We start from the raw sequence: 20,456 nt of genomic DNA, 5'->3' as shown, positions 1-20,456 counted from the left end.
TTGGGATAAGGAGCCTGTAAGATCTTATCTTAACCATTATAAATGCTTTCATATATTTTATAGCATTCCTTTCAAAAACAGGATTGTGAGACAAGCAGATAGCTCTGCTTTACAGAAGAGATAGCTCAGACTCAGGGACTTTCTGACTTTCCCAAAGCTATGGTCCTGGATGTGGGCAGAGCTAGGCATTGGACCCAGGTCTTTTGGTTCCAGATTGTTCCGCTGTGCCACAAACCTAGTAGTAGAGTGTCTGTCTCATAGACTACAAGTTTCTAAAAAACAGAAACCCTGCCTTCCTTTTATTCTGTAAGATTGAGTCCATGATAGGAATTCTCCTTGTACAGTCTGTAAACAAATTTACATGAAAGGTAGAATTTATACCATAGCAATAATTTTAAAACTCTAAAAGAAGTCATCAAGGGCTTTGGAGACAAGTGTTCCAGTTACAGATCTGCTAGTTACAGTATCATTTACCTTGAGCAACTCAGCCTGTCTGTGCAATGATATTCTTTAAAAAGGGAGATTATGGGGGCCGGCCCGGTGGTGCACTGGATAGTGCGCCGCTTGGGAAGCGCGGCGGCGCTCCCGCCCGAGGGTTCGGATCCCACATACAGACCGGTTCCTGCTCACTGGCTGAGCGAGGCACGGGAGCAACACCGAGGGTTGCAATCCCATTGCCGGTCCCCGGTCCGGTACGGGGGCAACACTGAGGGTTGCGATCCGTTGCCAGACACGGAAAAAAAGACAAAAAAAAAAAAAAGGGGGAGATTATAAGAACTGAAGAAGAAAATACATGTAAAACATACTTAACACACATTCATAAGTGCTTATTATAAGAAGAAAATACCCCCACTTAATACATTTAGCAGATAAATAATGAACTTATAAAAAAAGGAAGACAGATCTATGCTACCTTTTCTGCAAAAAGATTCATTGTTCTGTGACAGTAAGTTTTTCACTTTGTCTAACGTTTGCTTATTTTTTATAGCATTGCCTGATTTAGGATCCTCATGAACAGCCTCAGAATTAAGATCTTTGCACTTAAAGACCTCAAGGCGGGGTGGTAATCATTTCTTCATGTCTTCCCCACTTTTTCATTACTTTCTCTACCTGCTTTCTCAGCCCCTCCTCATGCCTACGTGACTTCTTGAACTTGAGAAATAGAAGAGGAAGGAGAAAGGAAAGGTATGAGGGACAGCAAAACTTAGAAGGAAGGCATTTTAGAGCAATAGTACGGTCGCTGTTAGATATTTTAAAGCATCTTCTATCTGCTTATAATCAGACTGCAGCCACCCCTTATTGCACTGTACTTGGAGACCTACAGGTTATTTCAATTTGCTGAATATGTAGGACCAATTTGCATTTTAAGCATATGGGCTGGATGGATGAACTTCCATTGATTTTATTACAATGGTAACAGTCCCTGTTTCTCTAGTTTGGTAACTGGCGTGGCTCTGGCACTTTCTTCACCATAGGATGTGGAAAATCACACTCTTTTTAAAGAAGTCTTACCCAATTCTTCTTTAGTCCCCAGCCTGGGGTACATGGGACCTCAGAGCGTGAAAGCCATTTCTGGGTTTGCCCTGAACTGTATATAGGTCGTCCTTGCCCTCTCTCTCCCTCGACTTGCGCTTCCTCGGCAGCCCTCTTCTGTCCCTTGGCAAACCTTCTTCTCTGTCCTTCCTTTTCCTCTTTGCTCGGTGTCTCCTGCCCCAGTAGGAAAGGGGAAAAGCCGGGACAAGGAAGGGGCGGGGAAGTGAGTGAGAAAACCCAGGCTGCTGTGACTTCCCAAGGATTTTTGTCAAAGATGAAAGTGTCAAAATGCACTGAGAGAAATGGAAAATGGTGCTTTAAAGTGGGAACATATGTTTTCCCTTCGGAAAAGTGAAAATTGCAGAGGCTTATTTTTTTCTATTTTATTCACTCTCCTTCTCCTGTTTTTGGATGGAGGCAGCACAAAATAAACAGGACGGAATCCACATCACACTACTTCATGTACCTTTCTAAAACTTGCAGAATTCAGAATTCCAGCACAAAGCTGGCCCCAGTATTTAGCATAAGCGCCTCACAGCTGCTCACTGTTCCTTCATGGTTCAGGCCACCACTGGCTCCAGTCTTGATGATTTGAAGCTCCTCCTCATAACTGGTCGCCCTCCTTCCACCCTTGCTGCCCTTCAGTCTGAACACTGCAGCCAGAGCAACAGTTACGATCAAAATCAAATCACGCCGCTCCTGTGCTCAGCATGCTCCAGTGTGGAGTCACGGTCCTTTCAGAGGCCTCCAGAGCCCCCGTGAGCTGCCCCTGCCTCTTTGACATCAGCCCTACTGGCTTCCTTGCTATCCCTGGACAGGCCAGGGAGGCACGCTGCAGTCCTGCCTCAGGGCCTTTGCACCTGCTCTTTCTTCTGCCTGTTACTCTTTTCTACAATATAACTGCAGTCTAGCTCCCTCATGTAGATCGGTTTGTCTTCACATGGTAACTTCTTATTGAGGCTTTCACCAGGACACTCCCTACCAATACTCCCTTGCCCTTCTCCTTAGCACTTACTAACATTCATTTTTAAGTCATCTTAAGGTTAAAAGTGATTTTTTTTTTTTTTTTAACATAGGGACAACTTTCTTTATCTTTGACCTCTACTCTGGAATTTTTGCCTCACATGAACTTTAAGTAGTAATCTCATTTATGTTTAAGAATCAGCGCTGAGGTATAGACAGCATGCTGTGTCATAGGAACTCATATCTCAAAGTTAAAAGCATAGGATCATGGTCAGTTTTCCATATTCCCGCATTCAGCGGAGACCGTTTGTAATCACTACTCATTCATCCAACAGGGTGGGCTAAGTGCCCAAGCTTTCGTTCGAGTGGAACTGGAGGACGTGAATGATAATCATCCTGTGTTTAACCCGTCAACCTATGTGACAAGCATCAGCGGCCAGACCCAGCCGGGCACTGAGATCATCAATGTCCTTGCCACCGACAGGGATTCTGGGATGTATGGAACAGTGACTTATGAACTCATTCCGGGAGACTTGTCGTCCCTTTTCACCATTGACTCCACCACAGGTATGTGATCTTGGAGCAGTCTTCATCATCTGGCGGTTAAACTTCTGCTTAACTGTTCGCCAGCCAGAAAATTAGAAAAGGTGATTCTTTTCCAATAGCAGGGATATTGCAGTACCTACTTAACCTTCCCAAAGGCGCTGAGGTATATTGAAAAGGGTCCGGGGCTTTGTAGTTAGATTAGCACTGGATCTGAGTCGCACTCAGCTTTGCCTACTCCTGATCTTCTGATATTAATTAGCCTCACTTTCCTTTCCTTAAAGGCAGTACTAATAATACCTACATTGCAAAGTTTCTGTGAGGACTGAAGGCAGAAAATCATGCAGAAATAGTTGGCCAATAGCATTTATTTTGCAAATGTTCATTTCCCTTCATTTGTATGGTAATGTCATCTAAGGGTGACTTAGCCTCATTTCAATGTATCAATAGACAATATTAGTGCAAAGAGATTTGTACAGGCATCCAAAGTAGATCCCTTTCTTTGTACTAGGTCTGGCATTCCCTAAGTCTCTTTGGATCTTAGTTTTCTTGTTTTTAAAATGATACCAAAGCTCCTTTTAGTTTTCTAACATGATAATTGCAAATCTGCCACAGAAGCCCAGTGGGCCAACTGAAACTTTTAGAAATAATAAATACTTGAGAGGTTACCTTCCCTTTCCTGTTGGTCTGTTGCTAATAAAATAATGTTTGAAATATTTGATTACAAGAAAATATAAAATTTCAAGTACATAATATTACATTATAATAATTTTGAAGTACTAAGAGATATTCCAGTCCAGAAATGAGGCTGCAAAAAAAGAATATTTTTTCTTGTACATTTCTTTACCCAATCCAAGCAATGGGTAGAATGTGTTTCTATCATAATGATGATGATAATGCCAGGTACTATGCGAGACATTTTCTGTACATCGTCATACTGGATCTTCAAAATGCCCTTGCAACAATCATTTACATTAATATCAAATAATAATTTATGCAGAAAATCTAATCTACTAAATTAAGTTGCCCCCTCACCCAGCCCCTGTAGGTGGACAGTCACTGTTTCTGTCTGGAAAGTGTGTTTCATCTGGCTTGAGTGACTGGCTGGGGGATTAATTGTTTACATTGCAGTCTTTATAAGACAAAAATTTCCTTGTTCAAAATAATCCACAGACATTGCCCCTTTAACATTTCAGAGATTAGAAAAAACTAGTTTTGCGGGAAATTAGTCTGTTCATCTTGGCTTTTTCAAAATTCATGTTAACCGAGGACCTTAACTGCCTATCAAATCATCAGGCCCTCTAGGGCACTAGCATTGCCCAAAATACGCATATGTAGGTCAGCCAGTAATCAGGGCACAGGATCTAGAAGCATTTAGCAGGTTGTTTTTAAAAGACAACAGCACACTCATCATCCAGTTTCCACTGGAGTTTGAAGCATGAGCTGTACCGTACTCTGTTTTTAGAAGTGATCTCTGTTGTACTGGCCACGATCAGCTACATGCTTTCTTTCCTGGCACGGCTATAATACAAATGCCATTGTTAATCATGGAGAACACTTTATGTGGGTCATTATCTAGGGAAGTATTGTGATATATTTTGCGGGGCGAGAGCAAAGACCAAATTCATAATGGAAGTAGCCTTGGGTTATTATTGTTAGCAATTTTAATGCCCAAACATTTAGGTTAAAGACATTTTTCAAACAGTGCTTGAAATTTGGCTATACTTAATCACAGCTCATGAGGAAGTCAGGAGGCCTGGTAATGCTTTACTTTAAACTTTAGAAGAGGATGAGAAAGCATCATGACTAGCTACAGGAAAGAGTTGTCCAGTGCACAGCCAGTGTCCAATTTGAATGGCTGAGTTCCAGAAGTTCATCTGCAGGTTGACTGCAACTGAAAAGACATTGTATATATTCGTGGTATACAAGGTGATGTTTTGATATGTTTATACATTGTTAAGTGATCAAGTAAAGCTAATTAACATATCCATTACCTCACACGTTTACATTTTTTTTGTGGTGGAAACATTTGAGATCTACTCTCTTAGCCATTTCCAATTATAGAATAGATTATTATTAACTATAGTCACCATGCTGTATAATAGTTTTTCAGAATTTACTCATCCTGTCTAACTGAAACTTTGTAACCTTTGACCAACTTCCCTTATGTCGCCTAACCCTAGGCAAACACCCCCTGGCAAACACAATTCTACCCTCTCCTTCTATGAGTTCAGACATTTTTAATTTCACATGTGAGTGAGGTCAGGCAGTACTTGTCCTTCTGTGTCTGGCTTATTTCACTTACCATAATGTCTTCCACGTTCATCCATGTTTTGCAAATGACAGGATATCCTTCTTTTTAAAAGTTGAATAGTATTCCATTGTATCCCACATTTTCTTTATTCTTTAATGGACACTTTGGTTGATTCCATATCTTTGTTATTGTGAACAGTGCTGCAATGGACATGGGAGTGCAGACATATCTTTGACATACTGATTTCATTTCCTTTGGATATATACCCAGAAATGGGATTGCTGGATCATATGGTTGTTCTATTTTTACCTTTTTGAGGAACCTCCACACTGTTTTCCATAATGGCTGTACCACACTTTCTATATACAGATGTTGTTAAAGAATAGAATAAGGAGCAATCCTGGAATATGGTTTTCCTCTTCTGGATCTGTATGTGTGTGTATATGTGTTCTGTGGATTTTGGGGGGTTTTTGTTTGTTTTGTTTTGTTTTTAGTAGCCTGTATAAAGCTGGGCTTTCTTGCTTCCACCCTAAGGCCTGTGTATACAGAGGCTGCCAACATAAAACACAGTTCTAAGAAACTGCCTCTATCAATAAATATTTGGGGATTAAATGAATAAGTGACATCCAAAAATAATTGGAAAATAATTTAAATCCTTATTACACCTCTTAAGAAATTGCATGGGGGTATCATTGATAATATAGTGCCTAATTTCATTTAAAATCTTCTTTCCCACACTGTTTTCCATAATGGCTGTACCACACTTTCTATATACAGATGTTGTTAAAGAATAGAACAAGGAGCAATACTGGAATATGGTTTTCCTCTTCTGGATCTGTATGTGTGTGTATATGTGTTCTGTGGATTTTGGGGGGTTTTTTGTTTGTTTTGTTTTGTTTTTAGTAGCCTGTATAAAGCTGGGCTTTCTTGCTTCCACCCTAAGGCCTGTCTATACAGAGGCTGCCAACATAAAACACAGCTCTAAGAAACTGCCTCTATCAATAAATATTTGGGGATTAAATGAATAAGTGACATCCAAAAATAACTGGAAAATAATTTAAATCCTTATTGCACCTCTTAAGAAATTGCATGGGGGTATCATTGATAATATAGAGCGTAATTTCATTTAAAATCTTCTTAGCGAATCACAGCATAGTAGGTGATTCTAGGGCCTTCTCTGACTTTTCCTCAAAACTCATCCAAACTCTCTCAATCCAGCTTCCCTATGCTGGCACTTTTCTTTTTCTTACTTCCCTTTGTCTCTGGATTTATCCTTTTCTCTTCTGGAGTAACTTCCTGCCCTTTAGAAGGGAATTTTGCAAGCTAGTTTCAGTACATTTTAATTATGTCCCTCCCTTTTTAACCTAATTTTATGCACAGATAGGTTGAGGAGAAATAGTTATAAAAGTACAGGGGGAATATTGAAAATTGATGAGCCCATTTATACCTTATCACTTCATCCTGAATTACTCTAAAATTCTATCAGAAATATTCATTCATTTGCTCATTAGTTCATTCACCCTTTTATTTTCATGCTTTCTACAGCAGACATGCTATTTTTATAAGCTTACATACTTTGTGTTATAGGCTCATGTTTTCCTGAAGACAAGAGATTTCTCATTGATCTGTTTGTGCCACAAGCAAGACTCACGCATTAAAAATAGAACTCTGACTTATTGTGTTCATCTGGCAAGAAAAATGTTTTGGAGAAAACTGGAAGAGGGTGTAGCAATGTCATGGTTGTTTTCTCTTGCGGGTTTATCTTCCTGTTCTGTTTTTGGTTTTCTAACTTTGTTGTTGGTTCTAAGAATATTTTTGTAAAATGTGTTTAGGCACCAGGAGAGAGATATTGAATGGAGCCTTCATTTCTCTTATTCTTGGTTGGTTGGCTTTCTTTGATGTGGGCATGAGGCAGACCACACTGTTTTGAGTTTTAAAAGGAAGAAACACAAGAGGCATATTTATTAATAGCTCTTTTTTAATGTATTTTTAATCCTATTTTATGAATTATATGTAGATTTTTTTCCTCCATTGTTTAAGGTAGCATTAAAAATGCAGTTCTTTAAAATTTGAGTTTGTTCTATTTATTTAGTAATTTTACCCCGAAAGAAACTTTACTTCTAATTCAGATTATTTTAAGGTGACAAATAGGTTTCAAGCATTTGTGTTGGTCATTTAACGTCACCCAAAACTGTCTCTTTTACTAGTGCTACCTTTGGTTAAATTATTGTAGTTTACCTCTTTTTTATAGAAGCAAGTTAATAATATAAAGTCAATAAATGTTATGAAAAGAGTGGACCTTGTCTATTTAAGGCAGAAAATGGAAGCAAGTTCTATAGTAATTCAATACATATTTATTCAGTGCTTTTTTATGTATGGGCACTGTTCTAGGTGTTTGGGATACATCAAATTGTATTTGTATTTGTATTTGTACTTGTATTGTTTGAATAAAACAGATAAAAACTTCTACTCCTGTAGAGTTTGCAGCACCAAGCTTATGTTGCCTGGTCTGTTGTCTATTCTATGTTTAGTTGTGGTGTACACAAAATCTAAGTTTAGCACTGTGGAAGAACAAATAATTAAAAGTGTTTCAAACTGGCAGACAAGGGCAGCTGTGCCTCAGTGCTTAGTTGTAATCTTTTGTTTGTATGGGGTGTGTGGATTTTAACCTGGACTACGACAAATGTGGCACAGACTTCGTTTTTCTTTATATCAAGGGAAGAGTCTTTTCTAATGTTAGTTCGATGCTCAGATTTCACATCATGTAATGGTTCTTATAATTCTTCATGATTACCACCTTCCTATGTTTAACATTTAACATTCTGATAGGTAGTTAATAAGTTAATACCACACTTCATTTCATAAGGAATGTGAGCTGCTTGTGCCAAATAAATGGTGACTTTCTTTTATTTGCAAGACAGAGTCTAAAATTAATCATGAGCACCTAAGTAATGTATGCCACTTTCATAAGAAACAAGTACAAGATCACAGACACATACAGATAGAAAGAATCTTCCATCAACCTTATGGGATAAGCAAGGCAGATATTTTTATGTCCATCTGCAAATTAAGAGACTGAAAACTCTAAGAGTCTTAGTGACATACTCAGGGACACAGTAGTGAACCTGACACTTGAATTTACTTCTGAAACTTCCACTTTAAGGTTCTTTCCATTATTATGACTTTTCTTAAAATTAAAGACAAAGCTGAGGTAAATCTGGTTCTATTCATTTAACTAAATAAAATAGAAAACTGATCTCTTTGTGACTTCCATACAAGCCTATTTGAAACACCAAATTATATGTTGATTTTTTATTTACTCTTTTCAGTTGAGTAAATAGAATTCAGTGGAATTTTCCAAAACAAGTGTGTTTTTCTTAAGATTTTTTTTTAGTTGTCAATATGAGATAGAATTTTGAATCCACTCTAGTCCTGTTAGCCACTTCGACTTAGTCACCCATATTTGTGTGCAAAATAGCATAATGTAACCTATGCGGTGAATAAATTTCTATATTCTCACAAACTGGATATGACAGACTTCATAAATATTAATAACTAATAAGAAAGTGTTACTGCTATCCCATAGTTTTTGATCTGTATCTGTTTTTGAGAAAACCACACTTACAGACTCCATGACTGGTGAAGGTCATGATTTTGTGCTTATTTTTGTTCTTAACTACCCCATCGCTTGCAATTTTAATAATGACCTACAGATTGTTTTCTAACTGTGAATTGTTCGCATGGCCCTTGACAAGGTCACGGCTTCCTGCAGCTACTGTTCATTCTCTCCTCCTACTCTTCAGCTTACTCATACCCATGTAATCACTGCCTTTGATTAAATGTCCTATAAAGTTCTTAGTATGGTTTATGTTTTCCTGATTAGGCCCAGAGCAAAACAAGTACACTTCATACATTTAAAGAAATGGAAGAGGAGATTGAATGTATAAGTATGTACATTTACTGATAAATGACCTAGCAGCCCTGACTTATACCAGCGCAGTGGAAGCCGTGAAAATTCAAAGACAAGTGCATTTACCAATTGTATTGATTTCCTTTGGGTAGCTGTCCTTAGATGAGTGTAATGCTTTCATTTAATTTTTTAAAAAATTAGGATTAAAAACAACAAAAATTTGGGTTTTTGGAAACAGTTAACACAAGAATTGAGCACTTTCAGACAGGAACTAATTCCATCTGATATTACTGGGGGGAGGGATTTATCATCATCCTTATTTATAGATGAAGAAGGTAAAACCATGAAAAGTTCAAGTGACTAGTCTGTAGACATATGCAGAAAGCAGTGGAGTTCCTGATGTTATGGAAAGATTATGTAGAGCTGGGCAGCTGATGAACAGGCTTCGTGTTCACATAATATTAGTAAATACCCCGTCATTACACAGGAATTCGGGGTAGATCAGCATTATGCACACACACACACACACACACACACACACGAGCAGTCTTCAAAAAGTTCATGGATGTGTATTATCTTTTAATTCCATTTTCTGTGAACTTTTTGAAATACCTTTGTATATATGCATATGTACATGACAGTGTATATACACACACACACACACACACATGTATGTATATGTATGTGTGTATGTATAATGCAGATACCTCTAGAGTGACAGTCTCTACTTCTAAGACTTTTGTATAATGAGAAATGGAGGCATATGATAATGGGCATTTTCTTTTCAAAACCTAGTGGAAAACTGAGATTGGAGGGATTTAACTTGTGTATTAGTCCATTTCTCTTGCTTATATCAAAAATACCTAAAACTGGGTAATTTATAAAGAAAACAAAATTTATTGTTACAGTTTCTGAGGCCGGGAGGTCCAAACTCCAGGGAGCACATCTCGTGAAGGCCTTCCTTGGTGGTTTTACAGCAACGCAGGGGTCTCATGTGGCAGAAGATGGCAGAGCAGAGAGAGAGCTCCCTGTGTGTTCTGCTTTTAAACCCTCAAAATCACATCCACGACCACCATTAAACCATCAACTTAATCACCTCTTCAACACCCCACCTTTCAATTATCATAATAGGACTTCCCACCCTCTTAACAGTCACAGTGGTGATCCAGCCTCCAACATATCAAACTTTGGGGTTACAAAATTTAATCCACTACACCTTGTATGGTCAATCACTCATATGGAGTTATTTGTTTTAAAATGCTTGAAAACTTTTTTTTAAAAACTTAACAACGTGCTTTCCTTTGGAAAATAGGATTCCTGATTCTCTTCCCTCATAAATTCATTTCTTTGAATGACTACTATATGCAAAGTTCTAAGTTAAGCCTTCTTTATAATAATTAGCATTTGTGTAGTGTTTCACTGTTTACATGTAAATTTAAACTTTATCTCCTTTTTACCTACAACTGACAGTTCTAATTACTAATCAACTTTGTTGTCATTACACTTACTTATTGATCAGTTTTATAAAGTTCTTAAGCTTGAAGCTTCTTGACAAAGTTATATTTGTATAACCCTCTATCTTTGGCACACTGTCTTCCTTTCTCTTCCCTTTTCCTTTTTTTCAAATTTATTGAGGACCTTGACTATGACAAATAAGTTGGGCATTCATCAGTAAAATTTTGTTAAGAAAACAAGAAACTTAATTTTGCTCCATGGAATAACATCCTAGGTGGTATCAAGGATAAAATAATGAAAATGTTGTGTAAGTTATGTGTTGCTTCTTGCTCCCCATTGTCAAATCATTGGGACCCCAAACCTTATTATTAAACTATCTCAGTTAAACATGCCAGTTTGGGGATTTGGAGGGGGAATCATTAGACACTAGATCATTCTTCCAGAAAGAATGCTTTTAAATAGTAGAGAGATTATAATACAGATATTAATTTTATTAGATTTCCCAGTTTACCATACGTTACTGTGGCACATTTTGCTAGTAATTTGAGTATTCGAAACATTTCTTATATTCAGACAGTTTTATATAGACAGTTTCTCACAGGGCATGTTTATTTCAACTTCAGGGATTCATTTAATGGAGTATAACTCTCTTAAATACCTTTACTTTCTGTCTTTGAAATTTCATTGATATTCATCCTTGAAGCTTTTTGCATAAGAATCCTATTTTTAGAGAAGTTATTTTTAAAGACATATATTTTAATGTCCAATCTAAATCTGTACTATAGCATGCAAATTCCCTTCAGAGCTCTACAGAAAGGTGGTATACACACACACACACACACGTACATACATACATATAAATTATAACATGTGAAATTTATAATAGGCATCCATTACCCAGGCCACTATGGAATCATAGAAGAGTGGTATCTAGAGGTAAGAGGAGGGTAAGAGAAGGCCAGTTGCACCAGGCAAGACAAGCTGCGCTTCAAGATAAGATTAGACACCATTAAGTCAAAGAAGATGAAGAAGTTGTCCCAAGAAGAGGATGCAGCAATCCAATTGGAAAAGAGCCTAGTCCATTCTGGAAATTATAACTATGCCTAAAGCAAAAGGTATTGTCGAGAGTATGGCAAAGAAAGGTCAATTTATGAATGGCTTGGTATGTTATGATAAGGTGTTTGAACTTTACCCTGAAAAACTGGGGAGGCATTGATATACCTACATTTCAGGAAGACTATTCTAACACAGGTATGAAAAATGGTTCAGAAGGATCAGTCTGGAGGCAGAAGACAAGGGTGTGTCTAGTTGAGGCAGACGTTATTTCTTTTTTCATTGTCATAATTATCAAGGTGGCAAGATGAAATCTTTAAAAAATTCTCTATAATTGGAATTGAATTAACTCTTGAAGAATATATACTCGGGGAGTGGGGATAGTTGGAGGTATAGGGACTTTTCATTTTCTTCTGTAGCCACTTTTGTGTTATTTGAATTTTATTTTTTTTAAATCAGGCATAGATTTTATAATAAAACAATAATTTTTAAAAACTACATCAATAACAGGTAGGAAAGATCTGACTTAGAAATTTGTATGATAAGTATTGAGTGTTTTGGTGGGCAAGCAACTCAGAATGAACTCAAATTTTAATATGGCTGCTAAAAGCTGATGTAGTAATAGTTGGTTACATTAGTATTTTATAGTATCCTAATAAAGAGAGTTTATACTCTGCTTTATAATAGATTGTATCTGAAAACGTGTGTTCACTTTGGGAGCCAAAACCGAGATGAGCAATTTGGAGCACGTTCTGGAGAAAGGAACTATGAGAGAAATGATTTATAATCATGTTAGATAAGGAACTATTAAATAAAATCATTATACATACATACATATATATAAAACATATATCTCAAATTGTCACATTGTACATCTTAAACTTATACAATTTTATTTATCAATTATAACTCAGTAAATCTGAAAAAAAATAAGAGAAAATGGAGATATTGTGCTTGGAGCAGGTCAGCGAAGATATTTGACTTCATTAATTAATGAGATATTGCGCTGAAGAGAAATAAGACATTTCATTAAATTACTAACAGAAATAGGAGCCAGGAATTGAAACTGTATGAAGACAGATTTTGACTTAAAAATAGAAAGAAATTGAATGGATTCACCTTTTTTATGCCCAGAAACCTGATATTCCTGACATTTTTGCCAGCCTCTTGTAAACTAGCAAATATTGTGGTATTCCTTCATTTAACTAATAGTTACGACCAGTTGTACCATGACAGTTTCCATACAGTTCAGCCACATTTATTTGTATATAAGTTCACTTAATAAGTTTGCATATATTTTCTTTCTCATCATTAAAGTTTTCTTACACACAACTGTTGTATTATACCTTTTCACTAACAAAGATAACGTGGAGTCAGTTTAAAAAGAGAGCTGCCCTACGTGGTTTAGTTCAGGGCAGACGTCAAATGCCTTGGAAGATAAAATTTTAGTCCCATCCTGTAGACTTAGGATTCTGGTGCCTGGACAGGTGGCAATCACCCTACAAACCCCACGTTAGCCCCATGTTGGAATACATTGGCTTATGGGATATACTCTGTTATTCCAGTAACCTGGGCTGGTGATATGATAGTATGACCTAAAAAAGGCAACACAATTTACTTTTTTTCTGGTGAGTTGACACACTTCCCAAATGTCTAATGTGTAAGCTCTAGGAAAATACAGCTTAATTGACAGGATGTAGAAAATATGCTCAAATTCTTTGGTTGGAAAATAGATGGATGTATCAGTTGGGATTCTCCAGAGAAAGAGAACCAATAGGGTGTGTGTGTGTGTGTGTGTACACACATACATACACGCATGAGAAAATTTATTAGAAGGAATTGGCTCATGCAATTACAGAGGCTGGCGAGTCCCAAGATCTGCACTGTGAGTCAGTAAGCTGAACCCAAGAGAGTGAGTGGTGTTATTCCAGTCTGAGTCCAAAGATCTGAAAGCCAGCAGAACCAATGATGGCAGTTCCAGACTGAAGACCCACAGGCTCAAGACTCAGGAAGAACTGATTCTTCAGTTTGAATCTGAAGGCAGGGAAAAACAAAAACAAAAACAAAAAACAATGTCCCAGTTCAAAGGCAGTCAGACAGGAGGAATTCTCTCGTCCTCAGGAGAGGGTCAACTTTTTTGTTCTCTTCAGGTCTTCAACTGATTGGATGAGGCCCACCCACACTAAGGAGTACAATCCACTTTATTCGGTGTACAGATTTAAATGCTAAACTCATCCAAAAACACCCTCACAGATACACCCAGAATGATGTTTGATCAAATATCTGGGCACCCCATGGCTTAGTCAAGTTGGCACATAAATTTAAACATCACAGTAGACTTAACAGATCAGGTGTTCATCAGTACTTATTGCATGTTATCTGTTTATTAATTCTTTCTTTCCCCTACCTAGGAATTATTTACTTAACATCAACACTTCGTCATTTGGAAGCTACAACACTTTTGTTGATGGTCTGTGCCCGAGATGGTGGAGGGCTCACCGCTGTAATTAATGCCGATGTCACTATACACATTCTCCAGACAGCTACGGCACCTGCTGAATTTGAAAGGTTTAAGTACTCTTTCTCGGTTAATGAAGATGTGCCTGAAGGCAGTCCTGTTGGAACAGTGAAGGCAAGGGAGCCCTTGAGTAAGTCCTTATCTCCTGTGCTGCCTTGAAGTCCATTATTGGAGCAATAATGTTCCACTATTGGAACATTTTCTGTATTTTCTTAGGCTGTGCAATCTTGAATCTTTCCTTCTCTCCATGCAAGAAAAATGAAGGGAGATAGCACAACCTGTGGCTTGCCCTTTGTTCTTTCAACATTGTTTTTATCCATCTTACATTTTTTTTCTCATTGCAAAAGTAATAGATATTTTTAAGAAAAAGTTTAAAACAATACAGTAATTATAATAATCATAATGCAGAAAACGTATGTCTCCTGTAACCCACTCACAAACACAGACAGGCACTTTTAAAACTTTTCTTACAAAAATGCATTCTATTGTATTTGTTGTTATACAAATAACTCCTTTTTTCCCCCCATTTAGTATATACTGAACGGCGTTCTAGGTAACTGTATATCATTATGTCTCATAAAAAAAAAGTTGTTTAGTATTTCAACTTAGATGTCGTATTTAAACATTTTCCTTTTGCTATCAGTTTGAATGACTTAAAAATTTTTGCTAGTCCACATAGAACTTGAGCAAAACATGCTTGTTCGACTCTCCCACTTGTAGAGGGGCCTATGCAAGATAAATGCTCTCTCTCTCCCCCAGATTCCTCCGAACCAATCTCGTACAGAATTTCCTCTGGCGATCTGGATGGGAAGTTCTCCATCCACCCGTGGCTGGGCACTATTCGCACGCAGAAGCCCCTGGATCACGAAACGCAGCCCGCGGTTGTGCTCACGGTCCAGGCACAGCTGGGCAGCTCCCCGGCCTGCAGCAGCACAGAAGTCCACATAACCGTAATGGATGTCAATGACAATCCGCCAGCGTTTCCCACCGCTTCCGATGAGGTTAGAATATCCCAGACCACCCGGCCTGGCACCGCCTTGTACCTTGCGCGTGCAGACGACAAGGACAGTGGTCTGAATGGAGTCATCCGATACTCCATAGCAGGCCGGGATCCCAGCCGGAATCCCAGCCTCTTCACCATCGACGGGGAGCTGGGCGTGCTGTACCTCAGTGACAGTCTGGGCCTCGATGTGTCGCAGCCGCACACGCTGACCCTCGTGGCCGAGGACCTCGGCGTTCCTCCTCGGGCATCCCTGTTGGTGCTGACAGTCGTCATCGAAAGACAAGAACAGAGCCCGGTTCTAGCTTTTGAGCACTTGGTCTACCGAGTGGACGTGAGTGAGGCGCTCCCGCCGCCGACGCCGGTACTGCAAGTCCAGGCCGTGCCCCGGGGCCCGCGGCGCACGTACTCGCTGGAAGCTGGTATAGACTCCGCTGGGTTTGCGATCTGCCCGCACACCGGGCGGATTTATTTGCGGCGGCAGCTCGACTATGAATCCACACAAACCTATCATTTTAGAGTGTTTGCTGGGATTCCGGAGGACAAATTGTTGCAAAATGTGAGCACTTCAGTAATTGTTCATGTCCTGGATGAGAATGACAATTCTCCCACCTTCCTGCACGACGTGTTGTTTTTGAAAGTAGAAGAGAGCCCCGTTCCCCGAGGAGTAATAGGCAAAGTTACAGCGATTGACACAGACTCTGGAAAGAATGGACGGCTGTCATATTTCCTTCTGTCTGATGGGAAGTTCTTCAAGATAAATCTTCATACAGGTAGCATTTTTTAGCTTCCACCTATTCCTTTAAATCAAAATTGAGAAAACTCAAATCTTTAGGTGTAGCATTTGTGCAAACATACAATTAAGATTGCAGTTTTTAGTAATTGCAGTATTGGTTCTAAAATGGAGTAAAAGTTGAATAGAATTTCACCGGTAATGATTAATACTTCTCTTGCCTCACACCCACGTATTGACAATACACAGTTCTTATTCTGAATTAGAGGTACAGTCAGAAATGGATTCAATAAATCCTCATGTGAAAGCTAACGTTTCTCACCAACATTCTTTTTCATTTGTAGACTTTTAACAGGATGTCAAAACATATTTTATGAAATGTAAATGTCACCAATGTAAAACTAGAAATCAGTCTATTGTTAAGATTTCAACATGACTCTAGGGATATATGTTCCCATTCTCATTTGGTAAGGGAACCAGAGGGAAAAGAGGAATAATTACAGTGAATTTTTTTGAAGTCTTAATTAAGTCATTAAATATGAAAAGTTAATATAGTTTAAGGTTTATGTTGTATAAATTTAAAAGGACTTTAATCTCTAGAAGAAAGTATGTTTTCACTGCAAATATACAGCTGGAGTAACCTGCCCAAGGTCATGGAGCTAGTAGAAAATAAGAGGAAACCACCACTTTGCACAACTACAGGAGGCACCATTTATGTTACAACCTGTGTAAACGGTTCCCCTGCCCTTTATAGGAACAGATTCAGTTCTGGTTAACTTCAGGCATTTTACCTAAAGTCTTCATTGTGTGGATTAGGAAAAGGTGCCCCTTCCTTCAGCAGATGGAGTTTTTTGCCAGGGAACATGGCTTGCCTCAAAGGGTGCAAACTTGATTTCAGCTCTCATTCATGCCTTAAGTGGGCACCGCTTCTTCAGGGCACAAACTGCACAGGTGCATGGGACCCCCCCCCCCCCCCCCCCTTTTCACTCTACTTTCACGTGGCTGGCTAGTTTTCTAGGTCTTCTATTTCACTTGGCAATTTTTTTTTTTTAAATAGGAAAACTACAGTCGGTTCCCCCATGATCTTCCCCTTTCTACAATTAGTCCAGCACCCATCTTCAGATGACCAAATGCCCATTCCTAATTTTGTTGTATGGCTTTAGCAAGTAGCTTAACTTTAGAGTTTGGTTTCCTTACCATGCATAGAGGAGATGATTCCTGATGTGCTTCATGTCATGCTCTGAGAGGTAAGGAGCTAGAGTGTATGAAGGGGCTTGACGGACTATGTACTTGTAAACCAAATATTCCCATTCACCATGGACAAAGTGGCAAGGCAGTGGTGGAGAGCAGCCTTGAGAGCATGTCAGGCATGCCCGTGCCCCCATCCTGGTGCTCTGAGCCGTCTTCACAGTGACCAGGACTCTAGCTCCGGTTGAAGCCCGCCTTGGAATCGCCCATGTCAGTCCCAGGCTGAGCCTCAGTCTTTTTCACTCCCCACCTAAAAAAAGACGCCACTCATCAATTAGAGTGGTTCATGAAATAAAAATCTGTTTGCCGTTCAGGATTTAGGGTTTTCAGAGAAGAATTACAGTTTGGAACTTAAAAATGCAATCTTGTATATGCTTTTTCATTGAAATTGTAGTTATAGTAAACACTATATAAATGTAGTTCATATAGTACAAAGTTATAGTGGGCAGTGTATTTAAGTTCACCAATTTAGCAGCTTACCTAAGTGTTAATTTTTCTCTTTTGTTCCTAATTTTAACTTTTTTTTCTTTTTACCCCATATCATTTTATTTGGATTAAGAGAAAAAAATTCTTAGCAATAGAAATGATTGTTGGTAGCGCTTCATGTTTTACTTTCTCACAAAGAAATTTTTTCATAAATGGTGAGGAAACCAATGCTTGGCAGAGTTCCACAGCAGAAATGGGCCACTGGAGAGAGAGCTCGGCTTCCCAAGGCGCTTGGCAGTAGGGAGAGACAGTTATGGTTTATGCCTGTGTCTCCATGGCTGAAACATGAGGAACGTTACCTAAGGTACTGCAGTAGGCAAGGTGGAAAAATACGGCTTGTAAAGCATTAAGAATTATTTGAGAACTCACTATCTGTTTTAGCCCGTTTTGTGTTGCTATAACAGAATTACCTGAGACTGGGTAATTTATAAAGAAGAGAGGTTTATTTGGCTTACAATTCTGGGACAGCGGCATCTGGCATGGGCCTCAGGCTGCTTCTACTCATGGCGGAAGAGCAGCAGGCAGCTGGCAGGTACAAGCAGGTCACATGGTGAAAGGAAGCAAGAGAGAGAGAGAGGAGGTGCCAGGGTCCTTTCAACAATCAGCTCTTGCAAGAACTAATCTAGCGAGAACTCACTCATTACTCCCCCCTCCCCCAGGGAGAGCATTAATCCATTCATGAGGGATCCGCCCCCATGACTCAATCAGTTTCCAACACTGCCACAGTGGAGATCAAATTTCCACATGAGTTTTGGAGGGGACAACACATCCAAACTCCATCACTATCTCTCACTACACATATATTTTGTGAGATAAAAATAAATATCTGAATACATGAAAGACAAACCATTACCTAAGGAATATTTGATTTTTCAGGAAGATATTTTGCCATTAATTTAATTTAAAGTAGTGATAACAACTGGCATGTGAGTAATAATTTACAACTTACAAAATACTTTTAAATTTATTATTGCATTTGTTTCCGAGGTGGGGGAGCTGGGACCCTCAACCCAGAATATGTGGCACTGGAGCTCTCGTGCTTTCTATCATCCTACGTAGCAGCATAAAGAGCGATGAGCAGTCATTTTAAATATTCCAAATTATTAACAAGTTCCCAAAGGGTTTTTATCATTTGTTTTATTAATTCATTTTTTTTAGTTCAAATGGTTGATGGTAGATAATTTGAAATACAAAGAAACAAATTTAAAGTGACATTTTCAGGAGCAACTTTCAACAGTACCATAGAGTCAAACTACTACGTATGTTGTCTTGAAAGTCATGCTTTTGCTCTAAGTTTTATATTTGGTTTTGTTTTCCGGGCATTATTTTGGATGCAGTTCATAATGTTAGTATTCTAGCACACATTGTCCTGTCTTGTTCTTCTCTGTGTTTCTCAGGTGAATTGATAAGCTGGGTGGCACTGGATCGTGAGCATCGGGGGCACCATCAGCTAACCGTGCTAGTGACGGACCATGGCTCCCCACCGCAAAATGCCTCCATGGTGGTGTATGTCTCAGTTACTGACATCAATGATAACAGGCCATTTTTCCCACAGTGTCTCCCTGGAAAGGAATTACACATCAAGGTTTGTCACGTGAAGTAGCCTTGCAATGAATTTGCAATAGTCTTAGTCATTTGTTTTGAGCACCATCTTGTGGTAAAAGGTGTGAATTTATCAAATCAGTCTTGATGTGACAAAGCATGCATTTCTAGAAAACCTAGAAATTGAGCACGTTTAAAAAAAAAAGAAATGGGTATAGTGCTCTTTGGGATTGCACCTTCAATTGCTTTATAATAATGAATTTAGTTCTGACCTTTGTATACAAACATAATGGCACATCAAGATTGGTAATGCTCGGACATGGATATGTTTTCCATGCATCTCTTTGTGCAGAGCTTCTTAGGAGCAATTGATACACATCTCTAAGATGTATAGTTGAAGATAGGAGAACAATTTGTTGCTCTGTATAAGTACCGCACGCTAACCGATTGCGCCACTGGAGCTCCACAATTTGTTGCTCTGAAGTGGATAGATGTATGTCATGAAATTGTAAAAGTTGATCCTTTTGAGCATGTGTACAAACTTCTGATTATATTATCTCATCTTTTTCATTTCCATGGTTTTGTTTGTTTTATAATGTAAATAATAAATTAGCATGTTAGTTCATGTACACAATTATTAAATAAATATATCATAGACGTAGTCATAATTTTTTTAAGTGGATGGATTACAAGAATAAAAAGTTAGCAAGCTAATGCTCAAAAACAATTGAATTGGACATTCAAATTGTGCTCAAATACGAATATTTAGCAATTCTAAAGAAGGTATTGAGGAAGTTATAACTTTAAACTTAACTTCCAAAGCCAGATTTTTAAAAATTCTACCAAAGAAAAACATTATTATATTATTGTTATGAATTTTAATTGGGCAGTTGGAATCTAAATGTGGAGTTGAACTCCACATGTGCATTTCAATATTTCAGGAAAGTTTCTGTTAATTAATGAAATACGTTTCCCATGTGAGATATGCTTCCTGAAATAAAGATTCATATTTATTTTAAGCATATTGTAGATCATAACAACAATATTTTTAAAAATGTCCTGAGAAGGTGATGAATGAGAATAAGCTTGAATTCTTAAAATACACCCCAAATCTAAGATTGTTTAGTTAACTTGATTTCCTTTTTTTCAGATTTAGTTCAAATGCCCCAGATAATTCTTTCAAATTGAGTGAAAGATTTCATTTGAAGGAAGGATTTT

General features: G+C 38.3%; 1 protein-coding gene across 1 annotated transcript in view; it reads left to right on the top strand.

Moving 5' to 3' along the window:
• The window catches only part of LOC103601717 (protocadherin-23-like), a 125,042-nt gene that overhangs the window by 20,134 nt on the left and 84,452 nt on the right, over positions 1-20,456 (top strand). The window contains 5 exon segments of the mRNA XM_008586139.1: positions 2,832-3,063; positions 14,123-14,359; positions 14,989-16,002; positions 16,665-16,784; positions 19,094-19,281. Coding sequence (XP_008584361.1) covers positions 2,832-3,063; positions 14,123-14,359; positions 14,989-16,002; positions 16,665-16,784; positions 19,094-19,281 — 1,791 coding nt within the window.

This window comes from Galeopterus variegatus, unplaced genomic scaffold (genome assembly GCF_000696425.1).
Source record: "Galeopterus variegatus unplaced genomic scaffold, G_variegatus-3.0.2 Scaffold3850, whole genome shotgun sequence".
NCBI lineage: Eukaryota > Metazoa > Chordata > Mammalia > Dermoptera > Cynocephalidae > Galeopterus > Galeopterus variegatus.
The sequence above is the reverse complement of the archived record's forward strand: the minus strand, read 5'-3'. Positions and strand labels throughout refer to the sequence as shown.